Source organism: Thamnophis elegans, chromosome 6 (genome assembly GCF_009769535.1).
Source record: "Thamnophis elegans isolate rThaEle1 chromosome 6, rThaEle1.pri, whole genome shotgun sequence".
Classification (NCBI taxonomy): Eukaryota; Metazoa; Chordata; class Lepidosauria; order Squamata; family Colubridae; genus Thamnophis; species Thamnophis elegans.
In genome coordinates this window covers 350,857-368,986 of record NC_045546.1, presented here as the reverse complement: position 1 = coordinate 368,986, position 18,130 = coordinate 350,857, and the positions used below count along the sequence as shown (strand labels likewise).

The following is an 18,130-nucleotide window of genomic DNA, read 5'->3' as shown; positions in this document are numbered from 1 at the left end:
TTCTGCATTGTCCTGGAAATGAAGAAGACAAGGAGTAATTCAGAAAGCTCATCACATCTTAAAGTGCACAGCCAGCCAGTTTTAACTTCCAGAGCTGCTGGTCCTGTAGAAATTGGAGTCCTGCTTCCAGGAGTGCTGAATTTGCCATTAATTGCACCCACTTGGGGAGGGGGATTTCTGGGTACAGTTGCAATGTGCTTGCAGGTCATCAACAGGTTGGAGAATTTGGCATTTAGTCTTCTCTGCTTCTCTCCTTGTCTGCCCTCATTACGGTGTGTAGACACAAGGGGGGGGGGAGAGGGAGAGACAGAGAGAGAAATATAAATTGCAGATGTTTGCTTGCAACCTCCTTCCCAAAGGCCCCCCCCCCTCACCCTCCCAATCTTTGCTGCTCTTTCTCTTACATCTGCTGGTTAAACCGTTGCTTCCTACCCCCCTGGAGACCTTCAGCTCAAGCCCAGATTCACCGGTTCAGCTCCTCTTCTCTAAATCAGAGAAGTAGCAGCAGAAAACTCATTCGGCCCCTGGAAGAATCTGGGCCCTCCGCCTCTGCTGCGTCCCCAGTGGAGGGAGGCCTCTGGCTGCTGACCTCCTCCTCAGGCTGACCCTAATTCTGCTGCTGCTTTATTTTATTTTTTTTAACTCCATGGGTGGAGCTGATGATGGTGGCAGCTGCTGCTGGTAGTTCTCCCAGTCCAGGAGAAGAAGGAAATCCGATCCGCCATGCCATGGCAGCCTTCCCGGCTCTCCTCAATACTTACGGCTGACTTTCCTTCTCTCCTTCCCCAGGGGAGGCTGGCTCAGCTGCTGCTCATTGGGGCTCCTGGCTTCCCCTGTAACACCCACCCCCTTCCTTCCCCCACGTCTCCGTCCCACCTCTGTGCAGCCACTCCAGTCACCTCCCTTGGTTCACCAGTGCTTTGAACGGGCCTTGAGTCAGAAAGGGGCCACGGGGCTCCTTCGGTGGTCTCGAGAAGGGTGGGAAATGGGCAGGGCCAAGGAGGTGGAGGGGTGCCTCCTCCTCCTCCTCCTCCTCTTTGCCCCACGGGCGCTTTCTCACCAGCCTGACCAGTGAACCAACACAGGCCTCTGACTAGCCAAGGGGTGCATGCGCAGTAGAGCCATGGATCTTGCCTTCTGGTCTGGTTCCCCACCCACAGATTCCTTCCGGGGACCTTTGCATCAGTAGGTTGCGTCCAGGGAGCCTGGTGGTTTCAAGGGCATGAGAGGTGGCCGTGCTGCTTTCCGCTGCCTTGGGGAGGCCACGCTTGGAGCCCTGCATCCAATTCCAGTCCCTGCGATGGAAAAAGGATGCTGAGACCCAAGAAAAAGAGGGCAGGGGAAGAGCCAGAAAGAGCCCCATTCCATGCGCAGATTGGCATCGGAGGTGCTCCCTCCTCCCGGTTGATACGGCACCCCTTGGAGTAGACCTCATTCCTTATTTAGAATTCGTAACTTAAATTACAGGTAGTCCTTGACTTAGGACCAGAATTGAGCCCCAAATTTCTCTCGCCAAGCGAGACAGTTGTTAAGTGAGTTTTGGCCCATTTTATAACCTTTCTTGCCACCTTTTGTTAAGTGAATCCCTGCGGTTGTGGAGTCGAACTGGCTTCCCCAGTGACTTTGCTTGTCCAAAGGTCAGAAAAAGTGACCACCTGATCCCGCGAGGCCACCCCCATCCTAAATGTGACTCAACTGCCAAGGGTCCAAATGCTGATCATGTGGTCGTGGGGACGATGCAAGGTTGTAACTGTGAAAAACAGCCGTAAGTAACCTTGAGCCTTCACTGAATGAACTGTTGTAAGTCGAGGACTAGGTATAGGAGCCAATCTTGCCACTGCAGGAACGTTCTCTGAATCTGCTCACCTGCCCTGGTCCAGAATAACAGGGGGTTGGAAGGGAGCTTGGGGGCCTCCCACCCCCCTCAGGAGGAAGGGCTCCTGGCTCTCTGCCAGGGTTCCCCCATCCCTTCCGATGAGCCCTCCAGGCTCTTTTCTTTTGCCGCTTCAGGGGGGCAGTGGGCCTGCTAACTCCTGGGAGGACCTCTGGCTCTTCCGTGATGGGGAAGCAGCCAGGAAGGAGGTTGGCCAGAGAAGCTCCCAGGGGGGGCCAAGGGGCCCACAGCGGTTGAGCCGCTGCCAGGGAGAGAGCCAGGGCCAAGCAGCCTCCTCTTCCTCCCTTTGGCCGTGCCAGCAGGGCGGCCCGAGAGGCTTCCTTGGGATGCTGGACAACCCCCCCTTCCTCCCCAGCAGAGCCCCCGGGAGAGCTCCGTGCCAGAAGGGCCATCCGCCCTGGAGAGATTTATCTTCAGCTTTCTGAAGCCACCTAGAGGGAGGAAGCAAAGGAGGGAGGCCATCAATCCCAGAGAGAGACTTTGGTGCCAGTGGGGAGTGCCAGAGTCTCTCCGAAGATCATCGGTGCCTTTGGCCAAATGCTCCGGGTGATCCCGAAAGAGCTGCCAGCCTCAGGTTCCCCTGGCAAGGGCAGCGCGATGGGCGGCTGGTGGGTTGCCTTGAGAGACCTGTGAGCTGGACTTGGAGACTTGTGGCCAACACTCCTCGGCAGAAAACAGAGAAAACTCTGAAGTTGGCCATCACGCCATCTCCCTCGCCCGCCCAGAAGCCCTTCTCCTTCCCAAAGACATCCAGGCCGACTCCACGGATGGATGGGTGAAAGGAGCACCCCGAAAGACAAGCCCTCTGCCACACCCTTCTGGGCAGAGCCCTGGGAGACGCAGGGGATCCCACGTTGCTAGAGAGACACAGATTATACCAGGTAAGGAAGGGTCAAGTGAATTCAGGGGCCCTGGGTCTGGGGTCCGGGGGGGCTTATACCCCCCCCAAAGTGTTGGAGAACTGGCAGGGCCATTGACTGAAGTTTTTGAGAAATCCCCCAGTCCCAGGCAAAGAAAATCAAAATGAACAATGCAATTAACAAAGCCAGCATGATTTGTTTTAAAACGGTCATGCCAGACTATTTTTACTGCTTTTTTTTTTGACAGTATGATTAAATTAGTGGACCAGGGGAAGGGGATGGACTTCATAAGGCCTGTGGCCACGTAGACCACGGCCTCCTTTTTTTTTTGTTCCAGTCTTTTTTGATTGAAAATGTTGAAAAAAAAACTTTTACAAATATTTACTTCCCTCCCCCCCCAATTCCCCCCCTAACCTTCCCCCCCCCCCCCGACTTCCCAGAACCAATACAGGGTATAAATCTTTAACAAAAACATTATAAAATAAACTTTAAGAAAAGTTAATATCATCTTTCACTTGAGCTTTAACTCCTCTTTGCTAGGCTAACTCTAAACACAGATTATGCCATTCCTTGTTTCTTCAGTCATAAACTATCTGGAATTTCTTAGCCCCGTATTTATTTTGAGTATAGTCAATCCATCTTCTCCACTCCAGTTTATATCTCTCGTTTGAGTGGTCCTTGAGATATGCTGATATTTTAGCCGTCTCTGCTAGGTTTGTTACTTTCAGTGTCCATTCTTCTTGAAGAACCGGAACAAGGTTGTCTCGTTGACAGATGGAATCGCAGTTGGCTGAACAATCCTACTCAGAATAACAAAAGAGCCTAATAACTAAGTTGGAAGGGAGCTTGGAGGTCTTCTAGTCCAACCCCTTGCTCAAGCAGGAAGCCCTGGATCATTTCAGGCAAAGGGCTCTCTCTTCTTTAAAGCCTCCAGTGATAAAGACCCCACAACCCCTGGAGGCAACTCCTGTTTCCCTGGTCAATAGTCCTCACCATTAGGACATTCCTCCTTAGTCCCAGGTTGCTCCTCTCCTCGATTAGTTTCCATCTGTTGCGTCTTGTCCTGCCTCCGGGTGCTTTGGAGAGCAGGTCGACCCCCTTCTTCTTCTTCAGGGCAGCCTCTTAAATACTGGAAGACATGCCACCTCCAGTCCTTCTTTTCATTAGACTAGCCATCCCCAGTTCCTGCAACCATCCTGTGTACGTTTCAGCCTCCAGTCCCCTCATCCTCTTTCTTCCTCTTCTTTGTACTTTTTCCAGAGTCGCCAAACCTTTTTTGTATTGTGGTAATCAGAACTGGATGCAGGATTCCAACTGTGGTCTTGCCAGTGCAGAATAAAAATCAATACTAACATTTCAAGTGATTCTGATTCTGTCCCTCTCTTAATGCAGCCTAGGGTTGTGTTGGTCTTTTTAGCAGCTGCCACGCACAGCTGGCTCCTATTTGAGTGATTGTCCAGTAGGACTCCCACTGGATCCCTCCAGGTGCTACTGTTGAGCCAGGGACCACCTGTTCTGTGCCTTTTTTTCTTGCCCAGATGTTCCTAAATATTCCAAAGGAAACTGGTGTTTTCCTTTCACCCAATGCTGGGCCGTGTTTAATCTTTGGTCTACTCAGATTAGATCAATGCCCAGATCCTTTCCATGAGGACCACTGCAGGGGTGGGTTGCTGCCTGCGTTACTGCTGGTGAGGTGCATATGTGTGTGTGCAGTTGCCTGTAAATAGGTCTGTGCATTTGCAGAACATTAAAAATGTAAAAAAAAGCCATGGAGACCAGGGGGCTGTTCGGAGGCGTGGGCAGCCCTGCCGTTCCTACCGATTCGGCGACCCAGTCGCAATTTCCACTTTCAGTTCACCCAAACTGGTACGAACCGGTAGCAACCCATCTCTGGACTGTTGCTACGTGTCAACCCTGAAGCTGATACTAAGCCAGGCACCATCATTCCTGTAGCTCTGCGTCTGGTTTTATCTGCCAAAGTTCAGCTTTGCATTTCTGGTCGCTGAACAGCATTAAGACTGAACAGAATGTTCAAGTCCATCAAAATCTCTGCGAAGGTTGAACCTGTATCTTGGGGTGCCAGCAATCTCCCCCAAAAACTTTCTGTCATCTGCTAATTTTGTACACATCTCTCCTACTCCCTCATCTGGGAAAATGCCGAAAGGGAGGGGCTCGAAAACTCAGGTCCCCTCTGCAGAGCCCCCTCCCTGTGGACAGGAAGGACCTTCCATCGACTCTGGGAGTCCAGCCAACTGGGATTATTGCATCTTGGAGGTGAGAACTGGTTGCTCCTCATGCTGGAAAGCCTTACAAAAAGGGGAGGGAGGGAGGCAGAGGTTAGAGCTTCACAAGCCAGGGGCAGTTTATCCCCCCACAGATGGGACGGGAAGGTTGTCAGAGAGCAGGAGAACACGTGGTCAGCCCCAGAAGCCATGTTTTCCTTGGCGCTTCAGAGCTGCCACAATGGCTACCCTGGGGAAAGAGGAGGGGGGATTGCGTGGGGTTGGTGGAGATAGGTAGCCATAACAACACTCTTTTCTCTGGGAGTCAAGGACATCCGTTCTGCACCCAGATGGGAGTGACTGGGGATTGTCTTCAGTTGGGACCATGAATTGATTGGACCGTGTGATGGTTCTTGTGGGTGCAGGGGGTGGTTCTTTGACTTTCTTTTGGGTGGGGAAAACCTGGAATTTTCAGATTCGGGTTTTCTCAGATGTGCCAACAAGGATTCTTTAATAAAATGGAACTCTGAGGAATTGCTAGCCTCAGAGTCTTCTTTCATGTGTGTGGGGGTCTTACTTGGAACCCTGGCACAAGCCTCAGGTGGCGACTGCCAGACCCGCTAGCTTCCTGGCTGGGCATTTGACTTTGAGAGCTCCTTCAAGTTCTTCCTTTGGACCTACGAGACTCCAAGGAGTCTGATCTCCACGGAATCAGGGAAGATTCCCTTCTGTGGGTCCTCTGCATCTGTGAGTTCTCCTGTCAGGCTTGTCCCGACTTGGGCACTTAGGAAAGAAAGACCCTCGACTCCGTGGTTGAAGTGAAAGGTTCACTTGGGCTGAGTTCAAGCAGTCACAGCATAAGCAAAGCTGGATCTGAATGTTCCTGTGCAACACTCCATCGTTGAAGTGAAAGGTTCCCTTGGGCTAAGTTCAAGCAGTCGCAGTATTAGACCCGAGGTGGTGCAGTGGTTAAATGTAGCACTGCAGGCTGACTGCAGTTCAGCAGTTCAGCTGTTCAAATCTCACCGGCTCAGGGTTGACTCAGCCTCCTTCCATCCTTCCGAAGTGGGTGAAATGAAGACCCGGATTGTTGTTGAGGACGATATGCTGACTCTGTAAACCGCTTAGAGAGGGCTGGAAGCCCTATGAAGCGGTATATAAGTCTAACTGCTATTGCTATAAGCAAAGCTGGATCTGAATGTTCCTGTGCAAAACCCGTGTTTTTCCCACTTCCCTGGGCTCCACCTCCCCCCTTGACTAGTCCATTAGTGTCCAATAGTATTCATTTGAGGTGGGGACGGCTTTGAGGTTTGGTAGAATTTCGCGTTCTGGTCTCCCAGTCCGTCCTTGATCGGCTGGTTCGTTCCAGATTGACAGCTCTGGTTCCTGTCCTCCTGTCATTCCCTCCCTCCCTTCCCCTGCAAATTCTCTCTTTTTCCATCCTCCTCCCCTGAATTTTGTGGCAGGAAGCCAGCAAAGTGAGTTATGCTGAAGATGGCAGAGCTGGCACTTCACTTGTTTCAGGAACAGCAGGGAAGAATGGGAAGAGCATTTGAGGAAGCCACGTGGCTCTTGGTCCAGGCGAAGGATTGTTAGGATACAATAGTGGGCAGATGGGTGAGGGAGGGAGATTTCAGCCAGGGTGGGTTAGATTTAGATTTATTAACATTTGTATGCCGCCCACTCCCTTGGGACTCTGGGCGGCTTACAGGCAAGACAAAACATATATTAAAATAAGGATACAAGTATTAAAAATTTCAACAACATGCATACAGTTGAAGTGGGGCTGGATGCTAATCAACAGCCCCAGGAGGCCTGCCGGAACAGCCAGGTCTTCGTGGCTTTACAGAAGGCCGGAAGAGTCGCCCAAGTGGCCCCTCGGGCAGCCCAGAACTCTGTGGCCATCAGAGGTCTCTTGAGCCGAGGTGGCGCAGTGGTTAGAGTGCAGCACTGCAGGCCACTTCAGCTGACTGTTATCTGCAGTTCAGTGGTTCTAATCTCACCGGCTCAAGGTTGACTCAGCCTTCCATCCTTCCGAGGTGGGTGAAATGAGGACCCGGATTGTTGTTGGGGGAGATATGCTGACTCTGTAAACCACTTAGAGAGGGCTGAAAGCCCTATGAAGCGGTATATAAGTCTAACTGCTATTGCTATTGCCATTTCCATGTCTTCAGCCCAGAGTCCTCCTGGAGCACGCGGGTGGGATGTTTGCCATGATGAACCTGGTTAACAGAACAGGAGACCTGGGCCAGTTCTCCTTCATAATGGTGGGCATTCCTGGCCTGGAAGCTTTTCACTTCTGGATCGGCATCCCGCTCTGCCTTGTCTACGTGGTGACTTTGGTGGGGAACATCATCGTGGTCATGATCATCAAGATGGAGCCTGACCTCCACAAGCCCATGTTCCTCTTCCTCTGCATGCTGGCCGTGAATGACCTTCTCCTCAGCAGCACCATTCTGCCCAAGATGCTGGGCATCATGTGGATGGGCTCCAGGGAGATCGGCTTCGGTTCCTGCCTGCTCCAGATGTACTTGGTCCACACTTTCTCCATGGTGGACTCTGCCCTCTTGCTGGCCATGGCCTTCGATCGCTATGTGGCCATCTGCCGCCCGCTGCACTATGCGACCATCCTCAGCACCACGGCGGTTGTCAAGATGGGATTGGCAGCTGCTGCCCGGGGAGTGATATTGGTCATCCCCGGCCCTATACTTCTCAAGAGGTTGCCCTCCTGTTTCCTCAAGGTCATCCCACATGCCTACTGCGAACACATGGCCGTGGTCAAGCTGGTCACGTGTGCCAATACATTCATCAACCGGACCTACGGTCTTTCCGTGGCACTCTTGGTGGTGGGGCTGGACCTGGGGCTCATCGCCACATCCTACGCTATGATCCTGTGGGCTGTCTTCCAGCTGTCATCGCGAGATGCCCGGGCCAAAGCCCTGGGCACCTGTGCTGCTCACACCTGCATCATCTTGGTATTTTATGTGCCCAGCCTCTTCACCTTCCTCACCCACCGGATCGGCAAGCACGTCCCTGCTTACATCCACATCATCCTGGCCAGCCTGTACATCCTGCTTCCCCCCATGCTGAACCCGCTGGTGTACGGGATGAAGACGCAGCAGATCCGCCAGCGGGTGCTCGGCCTTTTCCACCCGGGAAGAAAGGCAAATTGGTAGCACCTGGTGGCAGACGCGGGTCATCCATAGGCCCCCAGGCAGCTGTAGGCCCCGTACAGAGGTGAAATTCAGCAGGCTCTGGCAGGAGAACCCGTAGCGGAAGTTTTGGGTAGTTCGGAGAACCAGGAAATGCCACCTCCGGCTGGCCTCAGAGTGGGGGGGGGGGGAATGGGGATTTTTCAGCATCCTTCCCCTGCCACGCCCGCCACGCCACGCCACGCCCACAGAACCCGTAGTAAAAAATGTTCAATCCCACCACTGCCCTGTAGCAGCTCCACATCAGATCCAGTGGGTTACGTGGACCAGTTTCAGTCTGGCTTTAAACCAGGGAAGAGACAGCGTTCACCACACTTGCTGATGACCTCCGGCAGAGCCAGGACTGGGTGATGCCCCATCCTTGTCTTCCTTCATCTCTCAGCTGCTTTCAGCCCTTCTGGACCGCATGAGGGGGGGGCCTAAGCGCACCAAAGTGCCTACCGTCCCTCTCCTAATATTCCCTTGTATTTGTATCCATTTCATGTGTTCATAATCATGTTTATACCATCTGTTATCTAATTCATGCCTAAATAGATAGATAGATAGATAGATAGATAGATAGATAGATAGATAGATAGATAGATAGATAGATAAATGTGGGAAGTTATCATCCAGCCCTCTCCCAGAAAAATGAAGTATCCTAGGAAATATTGAAAAGGCAGAATATTTCTCTGGAGGTGAAAAGAAAGAAACACGCTTTAAAAGACAGAATAGTTGTCTGTAGCTTTCTGCCCATTCACACTTTGTCAATAGGCCATCGAGAAGGCCAGGCTAGCCCACTTTACATAATAAAGACTTCCCCACTGCAGCTGTGGAGGGAAAGGATATTATTCAACTCTCCACATGGCATCTGAGAACTCATACCTGTATTCAAAACAGCCTAGAGAGTAGCCCCCTGCATGGCACCATGGGAGTCTGACAACCAATCAGAATACATTTCTTACACAGGAACAGGAAACAGAGAGGTGGGATTGAACAGGTTATAGAAAGCCTAGCAAGCCCCTCCCTCAGCCCTTCTCTTCTTCTCCACCAACATTGAAGCATGTGATCCACCTTTTCTGTTCAGGGCTCAAGCCATGTGGCCCCGTCCAACAATAAACCATCTTTCCAAGCAGCCTCCATGTCTCCAGTGTCTTCTTCTCCACCTGGACCTGAACCAGGGGTGGGTTTCTCGCCCTGTTCCAACCGGTTCGGTTGGAACGGGGCCGGCGGCATCCTCATGCATGCGCGCGGTGCACGCATGCGTACTAGCATCTGCGCGACGCTCCAGCTGCTCCTGGAGGATCGCGCAGGCGCTGTATGCGTCTTGCGCATGCGTGGAAGCGCAGAACTCGTCAAAACCGGGTAAGGACTGCGGGCGGGCGGGCGCGCCCTTTGCCGTTCCCGGAAGTTACTTACTTCCAGGTTCGCCGACCAACCGGTTCGCAGGGACTGCCGCGAACCGGTTGAAACCCACCCCTGACCTGAACCCAGAAGGACATTTCTTTCAACAGAAAGAAAGGAAGGAAGGAAGGAAGGAAGGAAGGAAGGAAGGAAGGAAGGAAGGAAGGAAGGAAGGAAGAGAAAGGGATGGTGGAGCCCCACTGGTTCACCTCCTTCCTCAGCAGCCAGCTCCAGTCAGTGTTGAGGGGAGGGAGAGGGGCCCTACACACCCAGACCCCCACTTGTAGGGCTGCCTTAGGACTCTCTGCTTAGGTAAAGAAAGACCCTGGGAAATAGTGACCCAATGGATCAACGGTTGTCCAGGGGCCTTGCAGAGCCCTTTGTGGCACGGTGGGGTTTGGAGGTGGGGCAGGAGGAGGAAGAGGACTCTGGCCTTGGTTCTCTCTTGGTGGTTTTCTTGCAGACGTTTCATGAACCAACCAGGCAACATCATCAGTGCTAGGAGGGCGGGGGCTTTTAGCACTGATGCTGTCCCCTAGTTGGGTCATGGAACGCCTGCAAGGAAACCACCCAGCTCAGAGCGCACCAAGGACACCCCCCCCCCCCAATTTCAACCCTGAGTTACAAGTATCCTCCCCTACTGGCAGATGGAAGACGGCTGTCATGCTGCTGGGGGGGAAACCACCCTGGGACACCCCCAAGGCAGCCTTCTGCTCAGCCCCAGGAAGCAGAGCCTCTTCAGTGGGGAAATGTGCTTAGGGAGGGTTTAGCAGCATCGCAGGCACAGCAGAACACCCTGGCACGGCCTGCGCATAGCACCATGGAGATAAGAAAGTGCTTGGTGCATGTTTATCTAAAATGCCATTTGCCTGCTTATCTTCATGCTGGACACCTGTAAGCCATGGCCTGCTGGTAATTTGCTCCTTTCTTCCCGTGGGGGAGACAGGGCCGGTCTCTTGCGGTGGGCGGGGTCTTCCATTGTGAACAGGTCCCCCAGGCCCTTCTGACGAGGAGACCAAGCAGAGGTTGAATGCTGGGCTCCTGGCCGTGACCCCATCCTCAGCCTGGTCATCTCCTACATCAGCGTCTCAAAGGTGCCAAGGATGAGAAACGTCTGTGGAGATGCTCTATCATCCAGGTCGTGATTGTGCCAAGGGGGCTTTTCCAAAAGGCAACTGGACTTTCTTGGTTTTTTGTTTTTTCCTTTGAAAATGTTTTGCTCCTCCTGCATGAAGCATCTTCAGTTCTCGGTTCGGTTCAGTTCTTCAGAACTGCGCAAGCACATGGCTATTTTAGAAGACATTATATAAGGGAGGCCTTGTTATTAAACTGGAAAAAGGTTAAAAGATTACACTACTTTACTTTAGAAGAGCCGACGTGGCGCAGTGGTTAAATGCAGCACTGCAGGCCACTTCAGCTGACTGTTATCTGCAGTTCAGCGGTTCTAATCTCACCGGCTCAAGGTTGACTCAGCCTTCCATCCTTCCGAGGTGGGTGAAATGAGGACCCGGATTGTTGTTGGGGGCAAGAGAGGCTGACTCTGTAAACCGCTTAGAGAGGGCTGAAAGCTCTATGAAGCGGTATATAAGCCTAACTGCTATTGCTATTGCTACTTAAAAATTCCAGTCTGGATATCAACGATTGAAGCATTTTCATATCCAATAATATATAAAAAGGAATAAACAGTTAGATATGTTGAATTATTGAATGCAGAGGGTAAACTCAAATCTATCCAAGAGTTGAAACAAGAAGGGATAGAAATGAATTGGTATTCATATGTACAGATACAATCTAGATATAATGAAGATAGAAAATCCAAAGGTTTTTACAATAAAATGACTGAGTTAGACAAAATTTTAACAGGTACTGATGAAAAAGTAATTAAAAAACTATATGGATATTTATTGGAGTTTAAATTGCAAGAAGAACAAGTTAAAGAAACCATGATAGTTGGGGGAAAATTTTTTAGGTATAGGATTGACTTAGAGAATTGGCAGAAATTGTGGTCTCAAAATTATATAATGACAATGTCTACTGCATATAGAGAAAACTTGTATAAGATGTTTTACAGGTGGCATCTACCCCCAACCAGAATTGCAAGAATGTCCAAGAATAAATCAGAAAAGTGTTGGAAATGTCATCAGATACCGGGCTCATATTACCACATGTGGTGGACTTGCATTGAAGCTAAAAGATACTGGACTAAAATCCACATGTGGTTAGAGAAAATGACACACAAACAAATAGACTTTAAACCAGAGGTCTTTTTATTGGGAATCATACCAGAAATCTATAACAAAGACTTAAAATATCTGATTGTAAATGTGTTAAGAGCAGCCAGAATTGTATTTGCAAAAAACTGGAAAAATGAAACAATACCAAAACAGGAAGAAGTTATTCGGAAAATAATGGACTGTGCTGAAATGAGTAAACTGACACTTGAAATTAGAGAACAAGAGGACGAGCAATTTTATAAGATATGGGATTTATCGATTCTTAATTCTATCTTTTGGATCCCTTTGTAGTGTCCCTTCTTTGTCTTTTTCCTGCTGCAACATCGTCTGGATTGATCCTTGCCATCCAGATGGTGAAGAAGAGGAAGTTGGCATTGAAGAGCTGGAAGTCGTTATCTTTTTACTCATTTCCACCAAGTTAATGAGTCTTATTGACTGGGAAGTGCAAAATCTTTGGGTTCTTCTATCCCTTAATCCATTTGTGTGGAGGGTATTTGTAATAAAAAAAATGATCCTAAAATAAAAACAAAACCAAAAAAAATGGAAAAACTTCTGAAAAACAGAAATAGGAGAAAAAAAGGGGGGTCTTCAGGCTCTTATGAGCCCTAATCCAATTGGTTCCAGATGTTTGCAAAAAGAAAAAATGAAAAAAAGGGGTGGGGGGAAGGCAAAAGATTTTAGCAGATCAGTCACAATAGAAATAGGAAGAGTAAGAGTGGGAAAAGGGCAGTTATGATCTTCAGGGTCTTCTTTAACTTAATCTAATTAAGTATCATATGAAAACAGAATGAAAAATCCAAAAGGAAAAAGGGAGGAAAAAAAGAGAAAAGTAAACGAGGGGGGGGGGAAGTTATATCTATCAAAAAGGAAAAAGGAAAGGAGAAGAAATACGGTTGCTTTAAGAAAAATAAAAGCATTGAGCTAAGAGAGAGAAGGGGGGGGCAAAAAGAGGCTAGGCTTCTGCTGCCAAAAGCCTCTAATCGGCTAAAAGGGGGAAGCAGTGAAGTTGGAAAAAGAAAAAAATAAAGGTAAATAGAAAAAAGAAATCACAGCCACTACTGAGGTTCTCATGCTAAGTTCCAAACAGAGTTGTCAGTTCTCTTTTTCCAAGGTCACAACAAACTTATAGCTTTAAAGTGCCAAGCTCCCTTTCAGTCCAGCCTCCATTCACTGATAATATCCCAGGAAAGCACCTGAAGAAAGAATCTTCACCTGCTTTCCCCATTATCAGCTGGTTCAGGGACTTTTTCTCAAAGCACACCTGCAGAGAAAAGAAAACAGCCTCTAGGGGGCAGTGTTACTTCTTTTGTAGCACTGGACCAGTGTTTCTCAACCTTGTCCACTTGAAGATGTCTGGACTTCAACTCCCAGCATTCCCCAGCCAGCATTCGCTGGCTGGGGAATTCTGGGAGTTGAAGTCCAGACATCTTCAAGTGGACAAGGTTGAGAAACACTGCACTAGACGCTCCCTTTCCCCGATTCAAAGGAAGACTAAAAAAACCCACAAAGAAAAGGAAAACAATAAAACATTAGAAAGAGAAAAGTAGAAAGAGGTCTTGGTCAATAAGAAAATGTTTATGCCAGCATTTAAAAGGGGGAAAAAGAAGAGGGGGGAAAAACCCAATCCAGTTTAAAAAATAACGGGTAAAAGTCAACAAAAATTCCCACTTTAAAAAGGAAGAAAAGAAAAACAATCCGTTTGAATTTCTGGCCAAATCCCGCCACTTATCCACTTTCTGTCTTCAACTTTAACTTTCTTTTTAGTCTTTTAGGGTGCTCTCTCAGATGTTAATGGAAAAAAAAATCTCACCCAAACGACACGCTTCTCTTCTGTTTCTCTTCCATCCGGGAGCTGTCCTACACTCCTTGCTTCTTATTCTGCCTTCAGGGATTTGGAGAATAGTTTGACTCCCTCTTCTCTGTGGCAGCCCCTTAAATATCAGAATACTGCTATCATGTCGCCGCTAGTCCTTCTTTTCATTAAATTAGACATATCCAATTCCAGCAACTGTTTTCCATATGTTTTAGTCTCCAGTCCCCTAATCCTCTTTTTTGCTCTTCTCTGCACTCTTTCCAGAGTCTCTTTTTTACAGTGCGGTGACCAAAACTGGACGCAGTTTTCTAACTGAAAAGACTTGAATATGGACAGAGGAGAATTGCGGTATCACTTTAATGAGGAAAGAACGAGGATACGGCTGTTTGCAACTGCTGTAAAGAAGATTAGAAATCACTGATTTCTACCCGTATTATGTCTATATAGGTCTGGGTGGGTAAGGGCAGAGGGAGGCAGCCTGGGAACTCTGGATTGGCTGGAGTTTAAAGAATCAGGAGGGAAAGCAGTCTTCCACATCATTAAAAGCACAACATTCATACAATTCGGGTGGGTTACGGTCTTTAACCCCAGGCCTGACGGGATAGCCAGATTTTAAGGACTGTGCAGAAGGTCTGGAGGGTGGTGAGGGTACGAATCTCCACGGGGAGATCGTTCCAGAGGGTCGGAGCTGCCACCGAGAAGGCTCTCCTCCGCGTGGTTGCCAGTTGGCATTGACCGGCAGATGGAACTCGGAGGAGGCCTAATCTATGGGATCTAATTGGTCGAGTGGAGGTAATTGGCAGTAGGCGGTCTCTCAAGTACCCATTGCCTCCTTAGTTCCAGGTTGGGTCTCCCTCGGATGACTTTCCGCCTGTTACTCCTGCCCTCGGGTGGTTTGGGGAATAGCTTGATGCCATCCTGTCTGCCGCAGCTCCTCCAATATGAGAAGACTGCTATCAAATCAGCCTCCTGCCTCCTTCGCCCTGACTCTCCTGTCCTGCGGGGAAGACCCAAGGCCTTAGGGGGACAGGAGTGCCAAGGGGCGATCCTCTGTGCAATGCAGCAGCCCTGAGATCCCCAAGGGGAACTCCGGGGGGTTCCAGGCCATAAAAGCTGCTCCTTGTGCAGACGGCAGGGAGCAGCCTTCCTGGTCTCTCCGGATGCAGCTGCGGGCAGAAGACCTTCCCCTCTGGCCGGCCAGCTTCCCACTTCCATGGCCGAGCCCAGCTGGCTCTTTCCAGGTGAATGGGCAGGGCGAGGGCTGGAGAGGCCAGGAGGGGTCCTGGCAAGGGCAGGGTCGGCTCCTGCCTGATAGGAGGGCAGGTTTATTTGCTTATTTTTAATCTTATATGCTGCTCTCTCACCAGAGGCGACTCTCGTTGGCTAACATTCTATTCAAATGCAACATTAAGCAACAAAACAATAAATAGGGATCTTGATTTTAAATTTTAAATTCAATTAAAATTGCTGCTGATCACTTGGATTGATCTTCAGCTCCCAAAGCTAACAAAAGATATATAGAAATGGATAAAATGACACTAGAACTAAAAGAAAGAGAAGAATCGGACTTCTATAAAGTATGGAATAAAATGTACAAGTGGCTAGAAAACAGAAGCCAAGACAGAAAATAGAGAATACAAATATATGGAGATCTAAATAATGAACACTATTATAAGTGTTAATATTATGTCTGTTACATTATAGGACAAGGTTATAGTGAGAGGAAGGGAAGGCAGAAGGGAGAATTATAAACGCTAAGAAGGAAGGACGATATAGAAAGCTGTAAAATTACTGTATATTGTTTATGGATGTTCTGTGTTTTGTTTTGTCTTATTCTATATTTTTTGCTGTGTCTTTCCTATTGTTTTTAAAGATCAAAACATTTAATAAAAATATTTTAAAAAATAAATAAATAAACAAAAGGGGTTTATCGGGGAAGGGTGTGAAGATATATAAGTGATAAAAACTGAACAAGATCCGCACTGTGAGAGCCACTTTGGTGCTATGGTTAGACTAGAATAACAGCGCTGGAAGGGACCTTGGAGGTCTTCTAGTCCCACCCCCTGCTTAGCAGGAAACCCTACACCACTTCAGACAAATGGTTAGCCAACATCTTCTGAAAAGCTTCCAGTGTTGGAGCATTCACAATTTATGGAGGCAAGTTGTTCCACTGATGAATTGTTCTATGGAACAACTTGCCTCCAGAAGCTGTGAATGCTCCAATGTGGGACCTTTTAAAGATGTTGGATAACCATTTGCCTGAAGTGCTGTAGGGTTTCCTGCCTAGGCAGGGGCTTAAAGGTGCCATTCCTGAAAGCAGGAGATGATGACTCCCCCTCCCCTTGGCACATCTGTATCTCAAGGGCCAGGCTGAGGCAGCTCCTGAGTAATGGAAACGCCATCCTTAGATTCTTCTGCTTCATGTCCATCTGGCACTCGGTCCAAAAGTAAACAGGGAATGTGTAAAGTAAACTGGAAGGGGGAGAAAGATGGACCCAGATTCCTTGTGCATCGGGGATGTGGCTGCACATGAGAATGGTGTGGGCAGGAAACGATGCTGAGAAATTCTCAACATTGCAAAGAAGGGTAGGGGGCTGGAGGCTGAAACCAATGATGATGAGCAGACACCGGGCATGGCTAGATTAATGAAAAGAATGACCAAAGGGAGCATGATGTTCCTCTTCCAGCATTTGAGGGGCTGCCACAAAGAAGAGGGGATCAAATTATTCCCCTGAAAGCAGGACAAGAGAGCAACAGATGAAAATTAATCAAGGAGAGAAGCTACCTGCAACTAAGGAGAAATTTCCTGAGAACAATTAATTGGTGGGAGGTCAGAGGTTGTGGGGACACTGGAGGTTTTTAAGAAGAGATTGGACACCCTTTTGCCTGAAATGGGATAGGGTCCCCTGCTTGAGGAGTGGGCTGGACTAGAAGACCTCCAAGGTCCCTCCCGACTCTCCTTTTTTTTGTTATTCTGTTATTTGGATTCAGTGAAAAATCTGCAAATTAGATTGAGGACAGAGCCTTTCAGGGATTCTCTGGTGACACAGTTGTGAGAGTGCAGCATTGCAGGCTGACTCTGCCCTCAGCCAGGAGTTCGATCTTGACTGGCTCAGGGTTAACTCAGCCTTCTGTCCTTCTGAGGTAGGTGAAATGAGGACCCAGACTGTTGGGGGCAAGAGGCTGATTCTGTAAACAGCTCAGAGGGGGCTGGAAAGCCCTGTATGGAGGACTAAACGCTGTGGCTATTCTGAGAGCCTTTTTTCCCACCCTCCCAAAATGTGTCTCTCCACTCGTCTTTGGGGAGACGCAGGCGCTCCCCTCCTGGGCCTCCAGAGGTGCCTTTCTGCCTTTCCCTGACGGTTATTTCCTGTGGCTTCCAGGGTCCTTTTCACACCAGGCCGATGGCTCCTGCTTTCCACAGCTGCTGCTCATCCCCATCGGGGATGCCTGAGGTCCAGGGCTGGGACCTGCCGGCCTCTCTTCCTTACCAGCAGACGCCGGGTGCTTTTCTCTGGGATGGCGCCTGCCTCTAATGCCTCCCACTTCTATTCTCCCACCTGCACATTGCTTGGTGTGCCAGGACTGGAAGCTCTTCACCCCTGGCTCTCCATTCCCCTGAGCGTTGGCTATGCGGTCGCTCTTCTGGGGAACTTCACCATCCTCTCCGTGGTGAAGACGGAGGCCAGCCTCCACCAGCCCATGTTCTACCTCCTCTGCCTGCTCTCCTTCATCGACCTGGGCCTCTCCACCTCCACCCTGCCCAAGATGCTGGCCATCTTCTGGTTTGGCCTGGGGGGGATCTCGTTTGACGCCTGCCTGGTCCAGATGTTCTTCATCCACACCTTCACGGGCATGGAGTCCGTGGTGCTCCTGGCCATGGCCTTCGACCGGTTCGTGGCCATCTGTGACCCGCTGAGGTACACCGTCATCCTGACCAAGGAGCGGGTGGCCTGGATGTGTGCCGGGGTGGTGTTGCGCCCAACCCTCCTGGTGATCCCCATCGCGCTGTTGACTCTGCGCCTGCCCTTCTGCAAGGCCCACCTCATCATCGCCCACACCTACTGTGAGCACATGGGCATCGCCAAGCTGGCCTGCACAGACATCCGTGTGAACAGCATCTACGGCTTGTTCACCATCGCCTTCCTCATGCTGGACTTAGTCCTGATCTTTGGGTCCTACGTGCTGATCCTGAAGGCCGTTTTCCACCTGCCTTCCAGGGAGGCCCGGCTCAAATCCCTGGGCACCTGCAGCTCCCACGTGGCCGTGATCTTCGTCTTCTACACGCCAGCCTTCTTCTCCTTCCTCACCCACCGCTTTGGACACGACATCCCCCTCTTTGGCCACATCCTCATCGCCAACCTCTACGTCATCCTGCCCCCCATGCTCAACCCGGTCATCTACGGCGTGAGGACCAGGGAGATCCGGAAGAGGATCCTGCGCTTGTTCAGCTCAGGCAGGGGACTCTGGACCCAGACTGGGTGCACTCGCAAAACGTCTATAGCAACATGA

At 49.8% G+C, this 18,130-nt stretch overlaps 1 protein-coding gene across 1 annotated transcript; it reads left to right on the top strand.

The window, feature by feature from the left end:
• The first annotated feature begins 7,192 nt into the window (after positions 1 to 7,192).
• LOC116510191 (olfactory receptor 52E4-like) lies at positions 7,193 to 18,130 on the top strand. Its single transcript, XM_032219663.1, has 2 exons — positions 7,193 to 7,327; positions 17,273 to 18,130. Exons 1-2 carry the CDS (start codon positions 7,193 to 7,195, stop codon positions 18,128 to 18,130), a joined length of 993 nt encoding a protein of 330 aa, XP_032075554.1.